General features: G+C 47.8%; 1 protein-coding gene across 2 annotated transcripts; it reads right to left on the reverse strand.

The window, feature by feature from the left end:
- Positions 1-248: 248 nt before the first annotated feature.
- On the reverse strand, positions 249-20,201 carry LOC114600187 (ubiquitin carboxyl-terminal hydrolase CYLD-like). Of its 2 annotated transcripts, none has more exons than XM_028736025.2 (15): positions 20,058-20,201; positions 17,780-18,259; positions 15,965-16,246; positions 13,100-13,175; positions 11,983-12,191; positions 10,298-10,451; positions 9,958-10,093; positions 9,497-9,607; positions 8,734-8,825; positions 7,872-7,938; positions 7,005-7,137; positions 6,207-6,315; positions 4,680-4,798; positions 3,939-4,158; positions 249-2,296 (listed from the first exon to the last, which is right to left on the reverse strand). In XM_028736025.2, exons 2-15 carry the CDS (start codon positions 18,239-18,241, stop codon positions 2,112-2,114), a joined length of 2,355 nt encoding a protein of 784 aa, XP_028591858.2. In that variant the 5' UTR covers positions 18,242-18,259; positions 20,058-20,201; the 3' UTR covers positions 249-2,111. The 2 variants fall into 2 exon arrangements, with proteins under 2 accessions (XP_028591858.2, XP_077788807.1); XM_077932681.1 differs by lacking the exon at positions 20,058-20,201 and adding an exon at positions 18,733-18,753.
- Positions 20,202-23,548: the final 3,347 nt, after the last annotated feature.

Genomic DNA, 23,548 nt, shown 5'->3' on the forward strand with positions numbered 1-23,548 from the left:
GTTTTCTCCCATCGACATCTTTTAGAACAAGGGTGGGGAACGAGGAATTATTGGACTACAACTCCCATCATCCCTGCCCATTAGCATTCTGGCTGGTGCTAGGAGCAGCAGGAGGGCCTCAGCTTCCTGATCGCTGTGTTGCATTCGTGAAACATGGGCAACACAGAAGACATTCACTTGTAGAACATTTTCCTTGGTGACTCTTGGGTATGAGACATTTCTTGGGAAATAAAGCAAACACAGCCAAGTCAGAAAAGAAGGCTCTATTGGAGAACGTATTTTACAAAGAGATTGACATCATTAAATACAAAAATGTCCACTTTGAGATTTTTTTAAGGCAGGGCGGGGGCAGTTGGATACAGCTGGTGATATAAGTTCTAGAAATAGAGGAAAGAAGAATGCCAACACAGATTCCAAGAATTTAAATAATGCAAGCACAATCTCTGCAGCTGGTCTCTCAAGCTAGGCCTCAATGAAGCGAAGGGACTGTTACAAGGTGAATCCCGGCTATTACCAAATAAACACGAAAACTTTGATAAATTACTTTCCTGCTAATATCTTATTTCCTGCTTGTAGAAGCCCAAGCAGACACCAAAACCTCTTGGATTTCTGTGTCAGACAAGCTTCTTTCCCCAACAAGGCAATGTCCTACTGGAAAGTGCTGTAATACTTTATAATTTCAGGCTGCAGAACAGGACATCTCAGCAGAGGTGATTTAGAAATACAAAGTAGGGAGAGTCGTTTAAAAGGGCTAGACAGGTCACACAGATGCTGTCACATGTAAGGCACTTTGTCCTCTCCCTACCCAAAATCTTATTGCACAATATTTAGTAGACAGAAAATGCCAACTGTTCTGTAAAATTCACATAGAATACAGAATCCCTGTGCTTTTTCTGCAAGAGAATTATTTTTTCTTTGCTCAATATACTTGGGAGAATGTCTGAAACACCAAACCCAAACTATTTAGAGATGGAAACCAAGAAGATATGTCAACTTGGGGGTGGGTTGGGGAGAGAGTGGGGCGGGGGGGGGGGTCATTCTAACCCACAGGAGATGAACTGTCAAGATACCATCACGGAATTTGAGAGGGGGAAGAGGAAGTCCAAAGGATTAGGTTTCTAGGAACCATCACAGGAAATCTGGCTAACAAAGGCCAGTTTGCATAAGGAAGCAGGAGTCCTTGAACAGGAGGAACAAAAACTTAACCACTTACTCTCTTAGCTCTGCAGTGCTCTACAAGGACGGCTCACGCAGGAGGTTTAATAACAGTGCTGTTGAATTCACAGTAAGGCAGGCCAGGCCATTCCCCAGGAGTCACCAGACTGCCTGGGCACCTGCTGTTCTGGATGGGTGTATATAGTCCACAGCCCTGGCTGCCACGCTTCCTTGTGAAAGTTGTAAAGGCTGAAAAAGCAGAAGGCGCGAGAGAGCCATCTCCACACGCTTGGGCCATTTTCTCCCCAAACCAAAGGTATTTCTCCAAAGTGCTTATCCTGCCTGAGACACGTCATCGAGGCGCTTCAGTAGGAAGCCTCAATTACCATCTAAAACAAATTACACAAATTTAAAAGTGCAAGTCATGCGCACAGGGCTGCCACAGATGGCAAAGGACCGCGCCAACAACCAAGTGTGCAGAGGAGGGGCAGTCTGCTATTCCCTAGGGATTCCAGGTCAAACCCAGAACTTACTGCAGGAAGAGCTTCTTGCCTGAGACATTCAATTCCCACCTCTCCCACCAAGGAGAAGGAATGATCAGAATAAGAGTACTGGGTTTTTGGAACCCAGCTGAGGTGAAACCCTGAGACAGGCCACTTCCTGGTGCACAGACCAGAGTGTCTTTGTGCAAGCCCAGCCTTGAGCTTCAGCGTTTTCCTGAGTTGTAGCCCTTACCAAAAGGAGTGTGGGAACTGAGAGGGGAGGTTGCTCCACCAATACTAGTCCCACATTTCTGACAAGCCCAGATTCGCAGGTTTGAATCACCTGCCCCAGGCAAAGTAGTTTCACTGGTTCCATTCTCCAGAGGCGATTCTGTAAACAGCGTGAGAGACAGCGCAGTGGAAGAGCGTCGGAGCCCCTTCCTCTCTGTTCCACTGCAAGAAGCAACCCACCGCTCACTTATAGAGTGCCATTTTCTTGCTTTGGTACATGTACATGTAAGCATCGCAGAAGAGGCGCTTAGCTACTCCTTCCATGTCCCGGGGCTGTTGCATGGCCAGGGTGGCTACGGGCATCTCCAGGTACTTGGCAACCTCTGGGCACAGAGTCACAGTGGGAATGTTGAAGCCGTCCTCATCACCTGCGGGAAAGAGAGGAAGATGTTAGTTTCTGTCTATGCCACTGTGCAGTGCTTAGAGTCACAAGACTCTGTTTTGCATTCCAGAGATTCCAGGCTGTTGGAAGTCTCACAGAAGACAGGAGACGGATGTGATGTTACTGATTTCCTGTTCCGTTGTTTCAGTTGCTCTCTGCTTTCACAGAGAGAGCATGTACCGGTATTTTTCTTTTCAGTCCGCGTAGTTAGAAATAAAACCTAGCAATGTGGCTCAAATTTTCTTGTCCTTCTCTGCATGCTGGATACTCTGCGTAATGAGGAAACGTGCCTGGAGCCTCATCAAAGGCTCAGGTCGTTAATCACGTCGGAAGAGATTCCGAAAGACTCGACCAGAGGATGAGCTTTTCCAGCTCGGTCGTAGTGGAGATTCCGACAGAAAAGAGGGTCCTTTGGTTAGGTGAACCCCCTTGGGTGCATTTGGAACGACCCCCTGCCTTGTGCAGCCAGGACTGGTCAACCTCTGCAACTGCACAGGCACACAACTGGGATGGGTGTGTCATTCGTGAGAGATCACTGCCCTTCAAGAAATGAAAGAGGAGCACTTTGTTGATTCAGGAAGCAAGGAATTATTTGTGTCATGGACTGGTTGGGCACAGATGAATAGCGGGAGGAACCCCAAGGGAAGAAGGCTCAGAGCAGCCCGGGGAGTGGTGATGGGACGGTGATGAGTGGTCAGAGGGAGCAGACTGGGAGGAGGAGGTGTCAGAAGCTGAAAGGGTAACGGGGCTTAGTGACCAGGGACAGTCTGTGACAGAAAGGAGTCCAGAATCGGAGGCAGAAGCAGGCGAGTGGGATGAGGGGGGCTGAGAGGGAGAGCTGAGTCACAGGTGTCTCTCCCCCATCCTTCTGCAACAAGCTCCCCTCCCCTAGAACCAGGAGAGGTATGAAACAGGAGGAGCATAGGCAGGCTGCATGCAGGAGCAGTCTCTGATTGCTTGGAAGAAACTCTGGAGAGGTGGCATAAGAGGGCTGTGGGGAGGCGAGGACGTTTAGTCTTGGAAATTGATTTCATGCAGTAGGACCTACAGGCCATGAGCTGCTGTGCTCATTAGGCCTGAAACTCAGCCAAGTCTGTGAAGATCATGTTTTGCTAATAAAGAGTTAACTCCAGCTTCGAACTCTGTGACTTACTGGCTATCTCTGTGACATTATGCCAAACCTAACTCTTCCTACTGTGTTCTTTGCTCACAGAACTGCTTTTGTGTAGCTACTCAATTTTGACATTTTCAATCAGATACAGGGAATTTGTGGGCCTCCAGCTGTTGCTAGACTCCAACTCCCATCATCCCTAACAATTTGCCCCACTAGCTGAGGCTGATAGGAGCTGGGGCATCCAACAATATTTGGAGGGTCACAGGTTCCCCATCCTTGCTATAAACAAGGTGTGGGGAACCTTTGGTCCTCCGGATGTTGCTGAACTACAACTCTCATTAGCCTCAAGCGTGTTCAATGGCCAGGGAAGATGGGAATCGTAGTCCCAGACCCCTGCATTAAATGAGCCAATCCCCTTCCCAACATCGAAACAACATCCCTAAATGCATTTGTGGCTTTTTTGGGCTTCGGGGGGAGGCATGCACGCACCTGTTCAAACAGCACACAGACTTACCATGCCTATCTGCCATGCTGTCAAAAAACATCCAATTCTCCTTCTCTGGTCCGTATTTCACAAAGGAGACATAGTGACTGGTTTCAATGCAGAGGACAGCAAAGAGCTCCAGTTTCTCCCGAGGCACCCGGAGGCTGCCCAGGCGGCTGACCCTGCAGAACTCCTCGGGGATGTGCAGCTTTGTCAGCTGATGGGCTTTGCGCTGGTAATGAGAGTGAGCCTGCAAGCAGCCACAAGACAGTAAAGCTAAAGGGGTGGCGAGGGCTCACGTGGAATGGAGCACCTGCTGCCATCAGGTGGTCTGTGCTTTTAAAGAAAGGAAGTCCACAAGCCCCGGTCAAGGAACTGTGGCTTAGCATCCCTTTTGCTCTCAGAAAATCCACATCCACCCTAACCAAGGCATGCAGTAACACCTGCAGAACCCACAGAACAAAGGGAACGTTCACAGTGAAGAAAAATGATTAAAGTTCTCTGATTCTATGAAAACATTTTAAACAAATAAATACTGCTACCAAATTTGGAGAGGGCCCTCAGGGGCAACTAGAATGCTTTTGGGGAGCCAAGTAAGGCCCACAGGCTGTTGGTTAACCACCCTCCGGTGTATACCAAGTCCGTCAGTGCGTTCCTCTACAGAAGAGGGCTCCTTCACTCCTTTCCTGAAGTCTCAGGAGGAGCAGGCATGAATCTGGGGCCTTAGACGTGAAATTTCTTCCCACTATGGTACAAATGAAAAGGGGGTACCTGAGTGCAGCAAGAATCGCAGTACTGCTTCAGTCCGGTGTCTGCAAACATCTTGTCTTTGAAGCACGCTGTGCATTCCTGAGTGGCCACAGCTCCGCACACAAAGCACTCCCTGGGACCTACAGTGGGAGACCATAGATCACACCTTGAACCTTTCAGAGCCTGCCTACAGGACAGGATGCACTTTCCACTGAGAAATGAATTGGGCCCGGAAATGGCTAAGCGATCTTTAGTGTGGTTCCGCTGGCCAGCTTCCAAGCCACAATGGTATATTGTTGCTTAGATCACACAGATATCCTAGCACAGAGAACTGGGCCAAAACAAACAAGATGAACTTTAACAGGGAGAAATGTAAAGTATTGCACTTGGGCAAAAGAAATGAGAGGCACAAATACAAGATGGGTGACACCTGGCTTGAGAGCAGTACATGTGAAAAGGATCTAGGAGTCTTGGTTGACCACAAACTTGACATGAGCCAACAGTGTGACGCGGCAGCTAAAAAAGCCAATGCAATTCTGGGCCGCATCAATAGGAGTATAGCATCTAGATCAAGGGAAGTAATAGTGCCACTGTATTCTGCTCTGGTCAGACCTCACCTGGAGTACTGTGTCCAGTTCTGGGCACCACAGTTCAAGAAGGACACTGACAAACTGGAACGTGTCCAGAGGAGGGCAACCAAAATGGTCAAAGGCCTGGAAACGATGCCTTATGAGGAACGGCTAAGGGAGCTGGGCATGTTTAGCCTGGAGAAGAGGAGGTTAAGGGGTGATATGATAGCCATGTTCAAATATATAAAAGGATGTCACATAGAGGAGGGAGAAAGGTTGTTTTCTGCTGCTCCAGAGAAGCGGACACGGAGCAATGGATCCAAACTACAAGAAAGAAGATTCCACCTAAACATTAGGAAGAACTTCCTGACAGTAAGAGCTGTTCGACAGTGGAATTTGCTGCCAAGGAGTGTGGTGGAGTCTCCGTCTTTGGAGGTCTTTAAGCAGAGGCTTGACAACCATATGTCAGGAGTGCTCTGATGGTGTTTCCTGCTTGGCAGGGGGTTGGACTCGATGGCCCTTGTGGTCTCTTCCAACTCTATGATTCTATGATTCTATTCTATGATTCTATAATAGCAGCCTCTAGGCCTGAATCAGGCTCCGGGAGAAAGAAGGACAGCAGGATCTTTCCTGACAAACAAGCTGAACCACCTACAAAATGCTTAAGAACGCTCCTTGTACTTATTCTCACAACTGCCCGATGATGAAAGGTAGGCTGAGGGAGAAGGATTAGCCAGGGAGCTTCACGAATGGACCGGCATGAGAAGCTCTCACTGTTTAATTCCAGGACGTTCCCGATGAACCCTGGGTCAGTTATAGAGGCCACAGCAATGAATCCATTCTCTGAACTGCCATCAGTCTCACACAGTGCTATTGCAGCGTGTCACTCCAAGGAAGTGGATGACAAATCTAGGTAAAGGGAACTAGAATACGTTTGCGTCCACATCCCCACCCCTACCGTAGGATGCCCATAACTTACTATCCAGCAGCAGGTCAGTAATGTCCAGCTCCAAGGAGGGGATAATTTTGCTGAACATTTTGTATTCCTTCCCAAAACGGGGCATTTGGAGGATAAAGCAGGAGGGAATCTAGGCAGAGGGAGAAATGGAAGCCACATTATCAGGACTTGCTCTGCACCCAGAAGTTTCCAAGCAATCACACAATGCAGAATCTGGGTTGGGCCGTTGGTCAGGGAAGGGCAGTCTATCTGCTTATAGCCACATAGCAAATTGAACTGCAATGGGAAGCCCAGCAGTTTCCTGTATCTCAAAGCTGTGTAGAAGAGGGCACCGCTGCAGAGCAAGCTTTCCTCATCTCTACATGTGAAGTTGTGCCTGCTCAAAGTTCAGTACAATTCTTGGCAAAGGCGGCGGGGCTACTGCTGGTATTCCTGGATGAGACCAATTACCCAGACCAGGGTTTCCCAAACTTGGGTGTTTTTTGGACTACAACTCCCATCATCCCTGACCACTGGTCCTGCCAGTTAGGGATAATGGGAGGATTAGTCCAACAAAAGCTGGAGACCCAAGTTTGGGAAACCCTGGTCTAGATGTCCTACAATGTGGGTTCAGGTTCAGAACTGAACCAGCCTCGGTCACCCTGATGGATAACCATGAAACAGACGGGGGAGTGTGACCCTGTTGATTGAGCTCAATATCTCAGCAGCTTTTGACACCATTAACCAAGATACCCTCCTGGACAGGCTCAGCTCATGATCTGCAGAGCCAGAATGTTAACACACAGAGAAGCAGCAACCAAAAGGGTCACAGTGACTCACCTCCACCAGCTTGAGATCAGATGAGAGAAAGGAATGCTCTACCAGCTGCTGCACGTTGGGCACCACCAAGTCCTCCTGCTTGTCCATGAATATCTGGTAGCAGTAGCACTCCTGCTCCTTGAGCCTTCCAGACCTGAAAGTGATGGGCAGGTGACTCCTCTGCGGCTATCCAGATGCTTCACCCCACTCCCCACAAAAGGAATTATTAGAGCAACGGGCAGCTGTTTCAACGGTGCAATGGGAAAATGAATTTCTTAGGCTCCTCCCCATTCCCTCTGAGCACTATGGGGTGCAGGGGGTGTGGCTGGGTGGAAGCCAGGCTTCCCCATTCTGAGCCACTGCAGGCATACGAACTCCTGCCTTTGGGGTAAGGTCAGCTAGAGACCTGGAGAACTTGGGTTTGCCTCCATCAACACCTGATGCTCTCTAGACTTCAAATCAACACACACTTGTAGAGCTGAACACTAATTCCCTAGCCAAGTAAAAATAAAAATAGTTAGCAATGGTGCTCCTCCCGACAATTTTCCTCTGCCACAGGGGTGGTTAACCTTTGGGTCATCCAGTTGCTGCTGAACTACAAATCCACGACAATTAGCAGTGCTGGCTGGGGCTGGAGAAGCTGATAATCCAGCAACATCTCAAGAGCCACAAGTCACTCCTGCTCCACCAGGCCTAAGGCACTGCCCCTTTCCTCCTTCTCCCCTGACCACAAGGAGGTATTTTGACAGCTTCCCTTTACCACCTTAAGTCACTAGCCACCCAAATCAACTCCCTTTGAGGCACAAGATCCTTTGAAATGTGATTATTTCTTCCTAGTTCCAGAAACATGCAGCCCATATTTCTCAGCTCTTTGGGGTGAAAACTTACTGCAGCTTCAGAAGTGGCTCTATCCCAAGGATGTGATGCATGATGAGATTGAGAAACTCCTCAGGGTCTAAAAGGGCAAAGTAAACGCCACATCAGACACGCTGCTCCCTTCTTCTCCAGCTGCTGTCAGACACGGGCAAATCTTTTGTATAAATAAGAGCATAAGCGGAGTCTGATGGGTCAGGCCAGTGGCCCATTCAGTGCAGAGTCCTTTTCCCACAGTGGCCAACCAGATGCCTCTTCTGGGAAGCCCGCAATTAGGATTCGAGCACAAGAGCACTTTCTTCTTCAGCAGCTGGTATTCGGAGGCTTCCTACCTCCGACAGTGGAAGAAGAAACGAAGGAGGGCAGGTGCGGGTGGGGTGGGTAACTAGCCCCCTCCATCACTTAAGAACAGAGCAAGAACACAGAGAAAATGAAGCCAAAAAGCGGGGGAGACTTGTGTCTTCTGTCATTGCAGGATACAGGACTCCCCACTGTCCCGCAGCCAATGAAGGCCAGGAGTATTGGCTTGGCACAGCAAATACCAGCTCTCATACGATGCCATACCAAACTGGCCAGGTAGTTCTTTAAGTTTTGTCAAAAGCTTAAAGGGAAGGAGGACCACGCCCACCCAGGGTCTTTGATTGTAGTCTTGCAAAGAATCCAATTTGGGATTTCTAGCAGTTCCATCTTTATCCTGCTCTCCCCAACAAAAAAACCCATGAGGTAGGTTAGGCCGGCTGAGAGAGACAGTGACCTATTGCAGTCTCCTCCACCAGTCAGGTTTGTGGCTGAGCAGGGATCTGATACTGGAATAGCTTAGTAGCACATCAAAGTGCACCAGAGCATGAGACCCCAAAGGGAGGGGGAAATTAAACACCTTTCTCAGAAGTGGCAAAGCTGGAACATTCTCCCTTCTCAGTCAACTGGTGTCGAAGGTCCATCACATTGCTAGCAGCAACAAATCCTTTCCTGAGAAGAGGAGGGAATCGTGTCATGGTCTGCATGAATGCATGACCCATCCCCAAAATCCCAAATGCCAAGGGGACACTGCTGATTAATAAATAAAATTAATATAGATTTGCTTATTTTGCAGAATTTATTCTGCTTCAGCATTTATTCTGCATCCCCTGATGTTGGGAAAGACTGAGGGCACAAGGAGAAGGGGACGACAGAGGACGAGATGGTGGGACAGTGTTCTCGAAGAGACCAGCATGAGTTTGGCCAAACTGCGGGAGGCAGTGGAAGACAGGAGGGCCTGGCGTGCTCTGGTCCAGGGGGTCACAAAGAGTTGGACACAACTAAACAACAACAACATTCTGCTTCACAATGGGGGAAGAAACAAGGAGCTCCACAGAAACCCAAGTTGCAGCTTCTGAAATCCATTGAATCCACCCTGTTCAGCTTCTTAGATTTCACCAGGCTCTGAAGCTTACTGCAGAGCTATGGGAACTAGAAACTTTGCGGAGGGTTTTGTTGGTTTTTATATAGAAGGGGAACCTCTCTGCTTCGAGGATGCAGAATTCAGCATGTGACACTGAAAGCTGCACCTGCAAAAACTGCAGATAGACAAAGGGGCAAATAACAGAGCTGAGTTGTGGACTGCTCCCGTTGGTCAGGAGGACACCCCTTTAGCTACTCACTGCCTGAGAGGGTTGACTATCTTGTCCCGGAGGATGTTCTGAACGTGCCCATCAGGTGGGAGGGAGGGTTTGAAGAGCATGGAATCCAACACAGAGGTGCAGGAGAAGAGGCTGTGGTGAGAGAGGACGCACTTGGTAACTTTGCTAGGTTGGCAGCAACACTCCAGAGTAGGGGATTAAAACAAAACAAAAAACTGACATGGAGACAGAGAGAAATCGAAGCAACAGCATGAGCGGCAGAGAATAGATTTTCCCCATCAAGCTGAATTTGACAGTGCAGTTCACATGCCCTACAAAGACTTTGAGCCATGAGAAGAGAAACGCAATTATTCAGGATCTAAGCACAGTCCCTGAAGGTGCACAAAGGGGGCTATTTCCCATTAACTAAACGGACCTAATGTGGTTTCCAAAAGGGACCCACTTGTATGGGGGAAGGAAAGGAAGCAAGCAGACCCACCTACCTGAAAAGTGCAGCATCCATGTAGCAAGAATTGCAGTGGCCCTGGATCCCCCTCATCCGCCCTTCCAGGACATTCACGGCCACAGCATCCCTGAGAGGGGGCGAGTTGCTTAGGACAGCAGGAGCATCCAGTCCACCTGAAACAGATAGATACTTCCTCTTTCTAAAAACACCTCTAACGTTCTGCTCCTGAAAATATGCCTCTTTTCTTTTAGCTTAGACATGACGCAACAAACCATGATGGGAAGGGAAAGAAAGAGGGAAGGGGGACTGGTCAAAACCTGCAAATGGACCACTTCATCCTCCCCGCGGTATATCTTCAGTGGAGGAAGGGAACTTACTCAGCTCTGTGGACTCCGGGGAAGTGTGGCTGATGGACTGGAAGCGCATGTCTGGCTGGCACGACTGCAGCCTCACAAAGAGGCCACGCTTTGGGGGGCAAGTGAAGTAGCGCACCCCCTGCAACTCGCCATCGGAAACGCCCTTATCTTCATCCTGTGTGGGAGGGTGAAATCTCTCAGTCAGACAGGCAAGCATCCTGGTCAGAATCTCCCCTAGCAGTCTCACAGACAAGGAAAAGGAACAAGAGGGAATTCCGGGGGATTCCACATGGGAAGCTGTGCCAGGACCATCCTCTCTGTTCTTCCTATCAGAGACAAGAACTAAAATCCCTCTTGGGCTCTGCAGTTGAGTTACCAACACCTCTCAATCAGTGGTACCAAAGGCTGCCGAAAAGACTAAGAGTCAAACTGTCGCAATTAAGTTACCCACCTCAAGACTCTTGGCTCTAGTAATAATAATAATATAATTTTATTTGTATCCCGCCCTCCCTGGCCAAGGCCGGGCTCAGAGCGACTAACATCATAAAAACAACACAATATGCAAAAAAACAGACATCAATTAATTAAAATACATCTTAAAATTAATTCAGACAACTTAAAATCTGGGCAAGTGGCAATTATCAGGTTGGAACTGAGAGTGGTTAAAACTTGCAAGGACCAACTGTTTCACTGATCATACAAGGATCTGTGAGCCGGTTAGGGGCCTCCTTCAGGGGTTTTTTATACAAAGGAAAGTACCATATTTTTCACTCTATAAGACGAACTTTTCCCCTCCTAAAAAGTAAGGGGAATTGTGTGTGCGTCTTATGGAGCGAATGCAGGCTGCTGAAGCCAGGAGAGCAAGAGGGATCGGCGCGCACCGATCCCTCTTGCTCTCCTGGCTTCAGGGATAGCCGCCCGAAGCCTCCTGAGTGCAGCAGGAGCGTTCCTCCCGCTGTGCTCCGGAGGCTTCATGTTGCTTTCGCTGGAGAGCCGCTGCGCAGCTTTCCCTCTCTGCACAGCGCCCCTTCAGCGAAGCGGGAGGAGAAATGGAAGGAGCTCCATTTCTCCTGCCACTTCGCTGAAGGGGCACTGCACAGAGAGAGAGAGAACATTTTTTTTTCTTGTTCTCCTCTAAAACTAGGTGTGTCTTATGGTCGGGTGCATCTTATAGAGCGAAAAATATGGTAAGTCAAACTGTATCCTATCCAAAGGTAGTAGCCCATTTCTTAGAGAGGGAAGCAGGTTTTCATTTCCAGTAGTCCTGTCAACTGCGTGCCAATTTACCCATTGCATAGCCCAACCCTGTGATACAGTTCTAGATCCCACTAACATGAATCTAAAAAAAAAAGTAGTATAAACACCGACAACTGGGAAACACCAGCCTGCAAGGGCTCCAATTGGAGAACAGCCTTTACCAAAGGTGTCATGGACTTTGAAGACGCTCGAACTCAGGACGCAAGGGAGAAATGTGCCAAGAGGAAGGCACGCTTGGAAAAACCCTCACCAGGATCAACTTCCACCCGGAAACCTATGTCCCCACTGTGGAAGGCCGTGTGGATCCAGAATTGGCCTCCACAGTCCCTTACAGACTCACTGTTAAGACCGTGTTCATGGCAGGCAATCTTACTCAGCTACGAGGGATTGCCAAAGAAGAAGCTAGAGATGTCAAAGACCATGAATGGATGCATGGATGGAACTCTCACCAGCTCAACTCCAGCCATTTTCTGCCGATTTTCAGGCAGACAGCCAATCCAACAGATTGTCCCCGTGACTGAGTTCCCCTTGTCCAAGTTGATCCGTACCACTGAGTTCACGTCAAGGGAGGGTGACTTGCTTTCCAGATCCTCTCCACTCTCACTTCTCTTGCGCTTAGGCTGGTCCTGGAGCCCAGAATCAGCATCCACTTCAAAGCCTGAAAGGCAACACATATGTATTATGCCAGACAGACTTTTGTAATTAACATTTTGATGCCGTTTTATTACTTTGCTGTTGAAGACACTGGGTGGGAGCTGGAGAGTAGGAATTTATGAGTGACGTAGCCATTTTGCTGGTCTGGCTGTTTAGTATTCTCTTTAGACCTGATTTGGCTTTGGAAGTTAGGCTAACCCTCACTTACACTCTGCAATGCACTTGACTTTCTGCTACTAAAGGAATTGCTATGGGGTGCCTGGGTATGTTTACCTCTGCATTCTACCCATCAGTGTTGAAATGCGCCTTTGCTTCAGCAGAACATCTTCCTGGTTGGTGCAGGGCAATCAGAAGACCAGGGTTCCTTCCAAACAACAAAATGCCATCTCATTTTCACTTCTCCCTTCGTGCATTCTTCAGCAAGGCACTCAAGAATGCTTGCTGCCTCAGTGTTTTAAGAGGAGTGCAACACAGAAAAATATACCCTATGAGTCTTATAATTTGGTGGAAAAGGCAGACTACAAAGGTGGTTGGTGTGCATGTTATTGTTTTCAGTAGCAGCCTTATAGACTCCAACCCCAATGCCACAGTAGAACCAATAAGAAGAAGAAGAGTTTGGATTTGATATCCTGCTTTATCACTACCCTAAGGAGTCTCAAAGCGGCTAACATTCTCCTTTCCCTTCCTCCCCCACAACAAACACTCTGTGAGGTGAGTGGGGCTGAGAGACTTCAGAGAAGTGTGACTGGCCCAAGGTCACCCAGCAGCTGCATGTGGAGGAGCGGAGGCGCGAACCCGGTTCCCCAGATTACGAGTCCACCGCTCTTAACCACTACACCACACTGGCTCTCAATAAGATTTCTGGTCCTCCAGAAATGGAGAAGCAAAGCTACCACAGAAGTACTAAGTCACCTGGGGAAAGCAGCTCCTCTTTAACCACAGAGTCCATGGGGATCATGCGGAAAACATCTTCCGATCCTTCTTCCTCCTACAAACCAAAATAGAATGTGGGTGTATGTTTTAATCTGTTTTTAGCTTATTATTGATTTTATGCTTTGAATGACTTACAAAGTTGTTTTATGGGTTTTCTTCCTGATAATTTATTGATTTATTCTCTCTGTAAACAGCTTTGAGTTTTGGTTTTTTTAAACAATCAAGAAGTATTAATTTATGAAATAAATGAAGTAGAAAATTTAAGGATGTACCTGGAAGTTTTACATACAGTGGTGCCCCGCAAGACGAATGCCTCGCAATACGGAAAACCCGCTAGACGAAAGGGTTTTCCGTTTTTGAGTTGCTTCGCAAGACGATTTTCCCTATGGGCTTGCTTCGCAAGACGAAACGTCTTGCTAGTCTTGCGATTTCCCCCCCGCTTCCCCCCCCTTTTTCTAAGCCGCTAAGCCGCTAATAGCCTTTTAGCAGCTAAGCCGCTAAGCCTTTTAATAGCCGCTAAGCCGCTAAACCGCTAATAGCGCTAATCCGCTTAGCCGCTAATAGGGTTGCTTCACAAGACAAAAAAAACGCTAGACGAAGAGACTCGCGCAACGGATTCTTTTCGTCTTGCGAGGCACCACTGTACAAAGTATGTGAGCTACTACTAAGCTACATATGCAACATGGATGTCATTGGCTTAGTTCACACCAAGCCATGGTTTGTTTAACAAACCACAAGCTGTCGCACAGACAACCACAGCTTGTTTCTTCAAAGCTTAGATTGTTTTCTAGCTGCTTCTTTGGTGAGCATCTTGGGTGGGGCAGCCAAGCAAACTATGATTAAGAAAGGGTGATCGATTCACATGCAACACCAAGCGGGAGTTTAAACAAAGAAAGAACAAGCCATGGAGTCCATCTTGGTTTGTTGGCAAAAACCAAACCATAGTTAAGCCACAGTATAGCACTGGCTTCCGGTTCTGCTCTGCCTTAAGGGAGGCAGCTCCCACAACAGTGGGAAAACGTTGAAGAAGGAAAAACAAGGATGACTGAGGGCAATTAGCCTTGAAAATCCCCCCCCCCAGGACAGGGGGAAATGGGCTTCACTCTCAATTCGTCTCGGTACCTGGCTCTGACCCCGGCATGGAATGCGGGAGGCAGAGATGCGCTGAGTGCAAAAGCACTTCGCCTGCCAAAAACCCTCCGATGACGCCATTAAGAAGTATAGGTTCTCCTGTTAATTAGAGCTTAATTGGACTAAAATATGGGTGCGTGCTAGAAGAGATGAGATCACAAACTGCAGAACAAAACCAACTGCAAGGACTTTACAGTTTGAACTTGAGATAAGACTTCATTTGGTGCAAAAGACGGGTGGAGGGGAGCCTACAGTTTCTTTATTTAAAGTTTTCTTCTTTACATTTATGATTCGGCAACCCACCTCCGAATGTGAGTTCAAATTAGATTTGCACAAGCAAGGATGGAAGAAATTGGATTATAAATATGGAATATAACATCAAACAGAACCCTGTGTGTAAAAAAAAGAAAAAGAGAGGGAAGCTCTATTTTGCAAAAGGTTTACAATGGAAACTTAGAGCTGACTCTTCCCCATCCTTTATTATTTACGGAGTGAACTGAATAACGCTAAGAGGACTTGGAATTTAATTTAATTGGAAGTATAATTGCTCATTTATCTTCAGTTGGATGGAAGGATGAAAGGAGTCTGTGAGCTTGCCAAGGAACTGATAAGGTTCATATCTGAATTATCTGCAGTTTAACAGACCACTCTTCTTTCCAGGCTGAGAAGAAAAATGGTTAAAACAGGTTGTGATTTTTGCAGTTGTTAATGTTGCAAAACAATGAAGCATAAGATGGGGCAATGGAGAAATTTCTGGAATAACAATGGGATATCAGCTTCGCCCAAGGCATGATGGGAAACAGCAACAACTGGGGGAAAGAAAGACATAACATCTTACAAGGACAGGAAGAAACACCACGGACAGAATAATTGCCACACACAGGAAAAGCAAGAATATCTTTTGAGTTCCTCATTAGTAGTTTTATAAATCATTTAATGTGTCAACACACATAGAAGTAATTAATACAGTCATACCTCGGGTTGAATGTTCTTCAGGTTGAGCGCTTTTGGGTTGCGCTTTGTGGCAACTCGGAAATAATGTAGTGAGTTACTTCCAGGTTTCGCCACTCACGCATGCGCGTACGCTCAAAATGACGTCATGCGCATGCATGAAAGCGGTAAAACGCGACCTGCGCATGTGAAGATGCACCGTTGCGTCTTACGTTCTATTCAGGATGCGAACGGGGCTCCAGAACGGATCCCGTTCACATCCCGAGGTACCACTGTACTGCAGTTGTTATATAAGGGATTATTATTATGACTGGAATGTAATGGAAATTAATAAGATTCTGGAGGCAGAAATAAAGCAAATAATCAAGCCATCAATTCTAGCATGCAGGGGGCCACCTTATCTAAATTATATAATTCGGCATTTGAACGATTGGTATTAATAACTGTATTATAAATTGTTATTGTTATAATGAAGCTATTATTGGATTGTAATTGAAAACAAAAAATATTATCATAATATAGCAACCCATGGCTTAGTGTTATGTGCAGACCCGGCCATTTTATCCATCTGCCCAGATAAGGACAAGCAAGCATTTATCAGTTTCAACTGGCAGAGGAGACCTGTTGCATTATTTCCCTTCCTTGCTCTTTTTGGCGCAATCCCAAAATGGGGGCATCATCATTCTCTATTTTCAGGACATTACTGTCTCAATGAATGCCTCCTCCAGAAGGATTTAATCAGAATGGTGATGACTTTCTTACCGGACACACTTTAACCATCCAGGTGTTTTCCTCCTTGAATACATCCATTGCTATTCCTCGCATGAAGGCATCATCCAAATAGAAGCCGATGGTATCCCCCACTTTCACTGGAGAGGCCCCAACTGCGTCCGGATTTGCCTCTTGCTTCGCCATGCCCTTCTCTGGTGCAGATACAAACTGCAGTTTGTTACATGGGAGGAAAAGGCCACAGTCCTTTTTACACTTGAAGTATTCTGTCCCATTGTAGGTACCATCGCAGTGGCCTTTGCCTTCACCGTCACCCTGGAGAAGCAGCAGATAGGTTATGTTATAACATCTCAAGATATGAACAAAGAGAGGACACAAGAGAATAGCCCATTTCTGCTACAAATATTTGAGTATCATGTAGGAACCAAAGTATACCCTTCAGAGGAGCAGGACAGCTCCCCATCCTTCAGAAAAACTGAACTGTAGTTGCAATCCAGAATGCGGCAGCTAGACTGGTGACTGGGAGTGGCCGCCAGGACCACATAACACCAGTCCTGAGAGATCTGCATTGGCTCCCAGTACGTTTCCAAGCACAATTCAAAGTGTTGGTGCTGACCTTTAAAGCCCTAAACGGCCTCGGTCCAGTATACCTGAAGGAGCGTCTCCACTCCCATCATCCAGCCCGGACACTGAGATCCAGCGCCGAGGGCCTTCTGGCGGTTCCCTCATTGCAAGAAGTGAGGTTACAGGGAATCAGACAGAGGGCCTTCTTGGTAGTGGCGCCCACCCTGTGGAACGCCCTCCCTTCAGGTGTGAAGGAAATAAGCAGCTATCTTCTCTTTAAAAGACATCTGAAGGCAGCCCTGTTTAGGGAAGTTTTTAATATTTAATGCTGTATTGTTTTTAACACTTGATTGGAAGCTGCCCAGAGTGGCTGGGGAAACTCAGCTAGATGGGCAGGGTATATATAAATATATTATTATTATTATTATTATTATTATTATTATTATTATTATTATTATGTATCATAAAGCCCAAAACCATACAGGTAGCATGCAGCTGAATAAAATTCAGGAATCGCCCCATTAAAACTTACTAAATTTATTTCTAGCTTTCCATTTCCATAAAGGAGCACATTTTTCATGTACTGTTTAACTCAAAACTTCCATCATGTGACTTCTGTTTAATGTGACTGCATTAATTCCATCTTACTCCCTTCACAGTAACCAAGAGATTGGAAAGAGATTAAAATGAGCACGTTATTATGCCTTAGCCAGAAAATAACGTATTTTTCCTTCTTTGAAACCATGCAGCCTGAGGAAAGGTTTTGTGGATCTCAAAAGCTTGTGTGAGACATTTTGAACTGGCTGGCCCAAAGAAAGCATTTAATGCTTCTCCTTCTTTGATGTGAACTAAGCAAAGCACTTTGCTCTTCAAAACAAGAGACTCAGGCCTAACATGCAAGGCAATGTACTTTTCTCTTATGGATTACTGAGAAAGAATTTACCGTATTTTTTGTTCTATAAGACTCACTTTTTCCCTCCTAAAAAGTAAGGGGAAATGTGTGTGCGTCTTATGGAGCGAATGCAGGCTGCGCAGCTATCCCAGAAGCCAGAAGAGCAAGAGGGATTGCTGCTTTCACTGCGCAATGATCCCTCTTGTTGTTCTGGCTTCTGAGATTCAGAATGTTTTTTTTTCTTGTTTTCCTCCTCCAAAAATTAGGTGCGTCTTGTGGTCTTATAGAGCGAAAAATATGGTATAGCCTATTTAAGCGTTCAAAGCCTAAATTTAATTACAGACCAGACCGTAAAAATTCAGGACAATTACAACCTCCATAAATGGCCTCACCTGCAGCTCTACACCAAAGTAAACTGGGCAGAGCCCAGATGGTAAAGGGCTCCTATGAACCTTCCCAATGTAGCAGATGGTACCAGAGAAAGTCTGATGGTCTAGTTGCACAAAGACTTGCTGTCCCTGTTTGGCATTCATGGCTGCATCCAGAACATGCCTGTTCAGAAAACAGTTCAACCGTTCATGAATGTTGCTGATGGCTGAAAGATAATCAGCCATCTTGTCAGGCAAAGGCTGCAGAATTTCAGCATCCACAGTGACCACGGATCCATCTTGCTCCATGACAACCCTCAAGAAGCGAGTGGGTGACAATCTAATGCACCGCAAGTAAGACTGTTCGCTCAGGTAACACATACTCCCTGCAGGAAAAAATTTGCTGCCATAAGGGTGGTTTTCAGTCAGGATGTAATACATGTTCTTATCCCCATGGGAAGGCTGGTACATAGCTACAGTAGTCATCTTCACATTCCTTCAGTCCTAAAAAGAAATTACACAATCATGTCATAGGGGAATTTAATAAACCTACTTTAGTCATTGAATACAAGAAACAAATAATCTTAGGAATGCTTGCAGGTAATTCCTGGGCAATGAGAATAAGGAAGTGGGAAGACTCCCCATCATACTTAACATTTATCTCAACTATTTATTTATTTAGAACAGGAGTGTTGAGAATTCTCTGGCAGATGCAAGAAATTAGCAGCAACCAACAAACCCCAATAAGCAATACCGCAGTCAAAACGTCATCAGTCACAAGTATACCTCCCCCAGCCCCCGGAGCACTTGCACTACAACTCCCACCAGCCCCAGCACCCAGCGAGGTTGCCCTACAACTCCCACCAGTCAGCAGCACCCATCAAGGCTGGACTACAAGGCCGTGTGGAACCAGAATTGGCCTCCACAGTCACTTACGGACTCATTTCTAAAACTGTGTTTATGGAAGACAATCTTACTCGGCTACGAGGGATCGCCAAAGAAGAACAACTCCCACCAGCCAGCAGCACCCAGAGGGTTTGGACATAATTCCCAGCAGTCAGCAGCACCCAGAGAGATTGCACTACAACTCCTCCCAGCCAGCAGCACCCATCAAGGCTGAACTACAACTCCCACCAGTCCTAGTACCTAAAGGTTGCCCTACAACTCCCACCAGCCAGCAGCACCCATCAAGGTTGCCCTACAACTCCCACCAGCCAGCAGCACCCATCAAGGTTGCCCTACAACTCCCACCAGCCAGCAGCACCCATCAAGGTTGCCCTACAACTCCCACCAGCCAGCAGCACCCATCAAGGCTGGACTACAATTCCCACCAGCCAGCAGCACCCATCAAGGTTGCCCTACAACTCCCACCAGCCAGCAGCACCCATCAAGGCTGGACTACAATTCCCACCAGCCAGCAGCACCCATCAAGGTTGCCCTACAACTCCCACCAGCCAGCAGCACCCATCAAGGTTGCCCTACAACTCCCACCAGGAACAGCACCCATCAAGGCTGGACTACAATTCCCACCAGCCAGCAGCACCCATCAAGGTTGCCCTACAACTCCCACCAGCCAGCAGCACCCATCAAGGTTGCCCTACAACTCCCACCAGCCAGCAGCACCCATCAAGGCTGGACTACAATTCCCACCAGCCAGCAGCACCCATCAAGGTTGCCCTACAACTCCCACCAGCCAGCAGCACCCATCAAGGTTGCCCTACAACTCCCACCAGCCAGCAGCACCCATCAAGGCTGGACTACAATTCCCACCAGCCAGCAGCACCCATCAAGGTTGCCCTACAACTCCCACCAGCCAGCAGCACCCATCAAGGCTGGACTACAACTCCCACCTGCCCCAGCACCTAGAGGTGGCCCTACAACTCCCACCAGCTCCAGCACCTAAAAGTAGCCCTACAATTCCCACCAGTCAGCAGCACCCAGCGAGTTTGGACTACAACTCCCACCAACCCCAGCACCTAGCAGAACCCAGCAAGCTTGGACTACATCTCCCACCTGCCCCAGCACCCGGCGAGGTTGCGCTACAACTCCCACCCGCTCCCAGTGGCCGTGCAGCCCCTCTGACGGGCCCCAGGTTGGCCAAGGCCGCGCTGGGAGGGCCGGCGGAGGCCCCTCTCCCCGCGGAGCCAGCACCCCCCCCCCGCCCCCGTCGGCCTCTGCCCTCCCTCGCAGGGCTGTTGTGAGGATGGACCGGGGGGGTGGAAGGAGCCTCGCCGGGGGGAACCCGGCAGGGAAACGGCAGCCCTGCGGGAGAGGAAGGCGGGGGCGCCGCAGGGTCCCTCACCTGCTCGCTCCGCTCGGCGACGGGCCCAGCCGGCGCCGAAGCCGTTCCCGTTTCGCTCTGAGGAAAGGCCATAGAGCGCAGGGGGCGGCCAGAGCGTCCACAGGAGGCCGTCGCCCACTTTTTTCCCTCAGGTCAATCCGCAGCCAGGGCCGCCTCAGCCGCCAATCGGAATGAAGGGGTGGGCGGCAAAGGAGCGGAGCTTGGCCAATCAAGAAAGAGGAGTCGGAACGGGGAAGTTCAAGACGGAATCTGGGCTTGGCCAATGGGGAAACTCCAGTAGCGGCAGGGCAAATAAACCCACACGCAGGCACCAGCGCGTTGTGCGCATGCGTGAGCCTTCACGTCAGGAGGTTTGGGCCGCGTTCTGCGGGCGCTTTCAGCGGTTACGCTTTCCCCCCCGCCAAGGATTCTGGGAGTTGTAGTTTGCTGAGGATGTTTAGCAGACAACTTAGGGATGGGGGAACTATCTATGCCAGACTGGGGAAACCCAGCCAGATGGGCGGGGTATAAATAATAAAATTATTATTACTATATGTGCCCCTTCCTGGCATGCCCTTCTCAAAGTGCTTTTGCCTCCCACTGGGATGATGTTATTTATTTAAAAATATATTGCTTAAAACCTTCTTTGCAGGTGACACCAAACTGGGAGGGGTGGCTAACACCCCAGAGGACAGGATCACACTTCAAAACGACCTTGACAGATTAGAGAACTGGGCCAAAACAAACAAGATGAACTTTAACAGGGAGAAATGTAAAGTATTGCACTTGGGCAAAAAAAATGAGAGGCACAAATACAAGATGGGGGACACCTGGCTTGAGAGCAGTACATGTGAAAAGGATCTAGGAGTCTTGGTTGACCACAAACTTGACATGAGCCAACAGGGTGACGCGGCAGCTAAAAAAGCCAATGCAATTCTGGGCTGCATCAATAGGAGTATAGCATCTAGATCAAGGGAAGCAATAGTGCCACTGTATTCTGCTCTGGTCAGACCTCACCTGGAGTACTGTGTCCAGTTCTGGGCACCCCAGTTCAAGAAGGACACTGACAAACTGGAACGTGTCCAGAGGAGGGCAACCAAAATGGTCAAAGGCCTGGAAACGATGCCTTATGAGGAACGGCTAAGGGAGCTGGGCATGTTTAGCCTGGAGGTTAAGAGGAGGTTAAGGGGTGATATGATAGCCATGTTCAAATATATAAAAGGATGTCATATAGAGGAGGGAGAAAGGTTGTTTTCTGCTGCTCCAGAGAAGCGGACACGGAGCAATGGATCCAAACTACAAGAAAGAAGATTCCACCTAAACATTAGGAAGAACTTCCTGACAGTAAGAGCTGTTTGACAGTGGAATTTGCTGCCAAGGAGTGTGGTGGAGTCTCCTTCTTTGGAGGTCTTTAAGCAGAGGCTTGACAACCATATGTCAGGAGTGCTCTGATGGTGTTTCCTGCTTGGCAGGGGGTTGGACTCGATGGCCCTTGTGGTCTCTTCCAACTCTATGATTCTATGATTCTTGAATAGCCAGTTGCTTTAATTAATGCTTTTGTTACAGGAAAAATCCGAGGGCTCCCTTGGACAAAACAAAGACACCAACCAGGATAACTTGGAGCAAAACAGCAGCCTGTAGGCTTGGCCTTTATTGAACTGATGCATCAGGGTGTTCCCCTCACTTGCAGGAGAGAGGAAAGACCCAGAAAAATAGTGTGCAAGGTCTTATAAAAACTTTTGAAATTCCCCTCCTCTAGGTCAAGCCCACCCCCAGAAACATCATGCATACATTACAGAAAGGAGGGGTTGAGGGAGGAGTTGGTGGTAACCTGAGTGTCTTGTCACCTGGCTGGTTCCTCCTTTCCCCCCTCCCCATGAGTCACTTCCAGGAGACAAAGGGGAGTTTGCAGTTTCCTGCCCCCTGAGGGAAGATCTGATCATTGTCCTTTGTTTCAGTCCGTGTTGAATCCACTCCCATATGCAAGTTCTTTGTGGCCTTGATTGTCTTCTGTCTGGGATCATCTGGGCAGGGCTCCTGCAGATGTGCTGAGATGTGCTGAGATGGTGGAGGGATTATGGCTGACCAGGAATAAGTCACCCCCCTTTGTTAGTTCTTGTCATATGGAGTAAAATAAAAATGGAACAGTGCAAATCCGATGTATGGTTGATTTTCTATGAATTTATAACAGAAATGTGGCGTATGTAGTGTGTGAGTGTGTGTGTGTGTGTGTGTGAAGTTTGTACAAGCAGAATGATTGGGGTGGGGGGGTTCCTGCTACACTTTGCATTGCTTTTAAGTGTTTCTGTGTTGCTGCACGCTCCCTGATGTTTTGCAACAGGGCGATATATAAATATTAACTTGGGTATAACTGTAAACTGTTTATTATTGTTGCTATTATTGGTTTCTATTGATTTATTGCTTTGTTTGTTGCTTGTATAGGATATTTTGTTTTTTAATGTTTGATGCTTTGTTGTTTTTTTATGTATGTTGTAAGCCACCCAGAGTGGCTGGGGAAACCCAGCAAGATGGATGGGATATAATTTTTTAAAAATTATTATCATTATTTGTTTTAAAAAACGCTTCATGCATACTCGGATGATGTTTGCGTGTGGTGATACGCAGAAACATTTCTTTTCCATGACACTAATGTAGACTACAGAACAAAGTCCGTTGCTCCACCCAATTTCCTTCCGGCCCTCCCTGCCATTGGCATGCGGCCCCAGGAAAGTTGCTGATGAGGTAAAGAGACCCAACAGCAGAAAAAGCCCCCCCCCCCCCGCAAAGAATCAGGTAGCAAAAAAATGTGGTTTTTTCCCTTCCCCCTACCTGCCGCTTGGGGGCACCAGAGCCTCCCAACAGCTTTCCTGAATCATTGTTAATTTCTCTATAAAACGCAATTGTGAAATGCCAAGTGCCTTTTGCACCATAGGCTGCCAGGACACCCTGTCAAAATTTCCCCTGGGGCAGTTTCCTTCACACTCCCAGCATATTCAGAGTGAAAATCAGGGACAACAGAAGCAGCTCAGTTCCAGCTAAAGTACTTTTGCAAGCTCTGCAATCAGGATGCGAGCAGAATCAAGGCCAGTGAGAGAAAAATTCATGCAGTGCTTTACATCAAACCAGAATCCACAACTTACTTAGGAATCTGTCCTCTGTTCCAGAACTCCACAGCCCTGGAATCTCAACACTCGCAATGAATATCTGATTACCTCTGAGCATGTGCAGAGGCCACCCAAAAGATAGGGGCGGTTATCTGAATGCACCCTGGTGCAAGGACTAACGGCTTCATAATAATGTATAAAACGCTGAGAATTTGCAAGGGGGATACACTAGGAAACGGCTTTCTATTTTAAGAGAAATGCAGCTGTGCCCCCTTCCTTCTCCGTCCCCTCCCCACGGCCTATCCTTTCAGGCCCCCTAAGCAGTCAATCTGGTGTACTGCCAGTTCTTAGTCAGCACCCACACGTTCAGGAACGCTGAAAACGACCCAAGTGAAGACAAGCAAATAC

The sequence above is a fragment of the Podarcis muralis genome, chromosome 8, assembly GCF_964188315.1.
Source record: "Podarcis muralis chromosome 8, rPodMur119.hap1.1, whole genome shotgun sequence".
Classification (NCBI taxonomy): Eukaryota; Metazoa; Chordata; class Lepidosauria; order Squamata; family Lacertidae; genus Podarcis; species Podarcis muralis.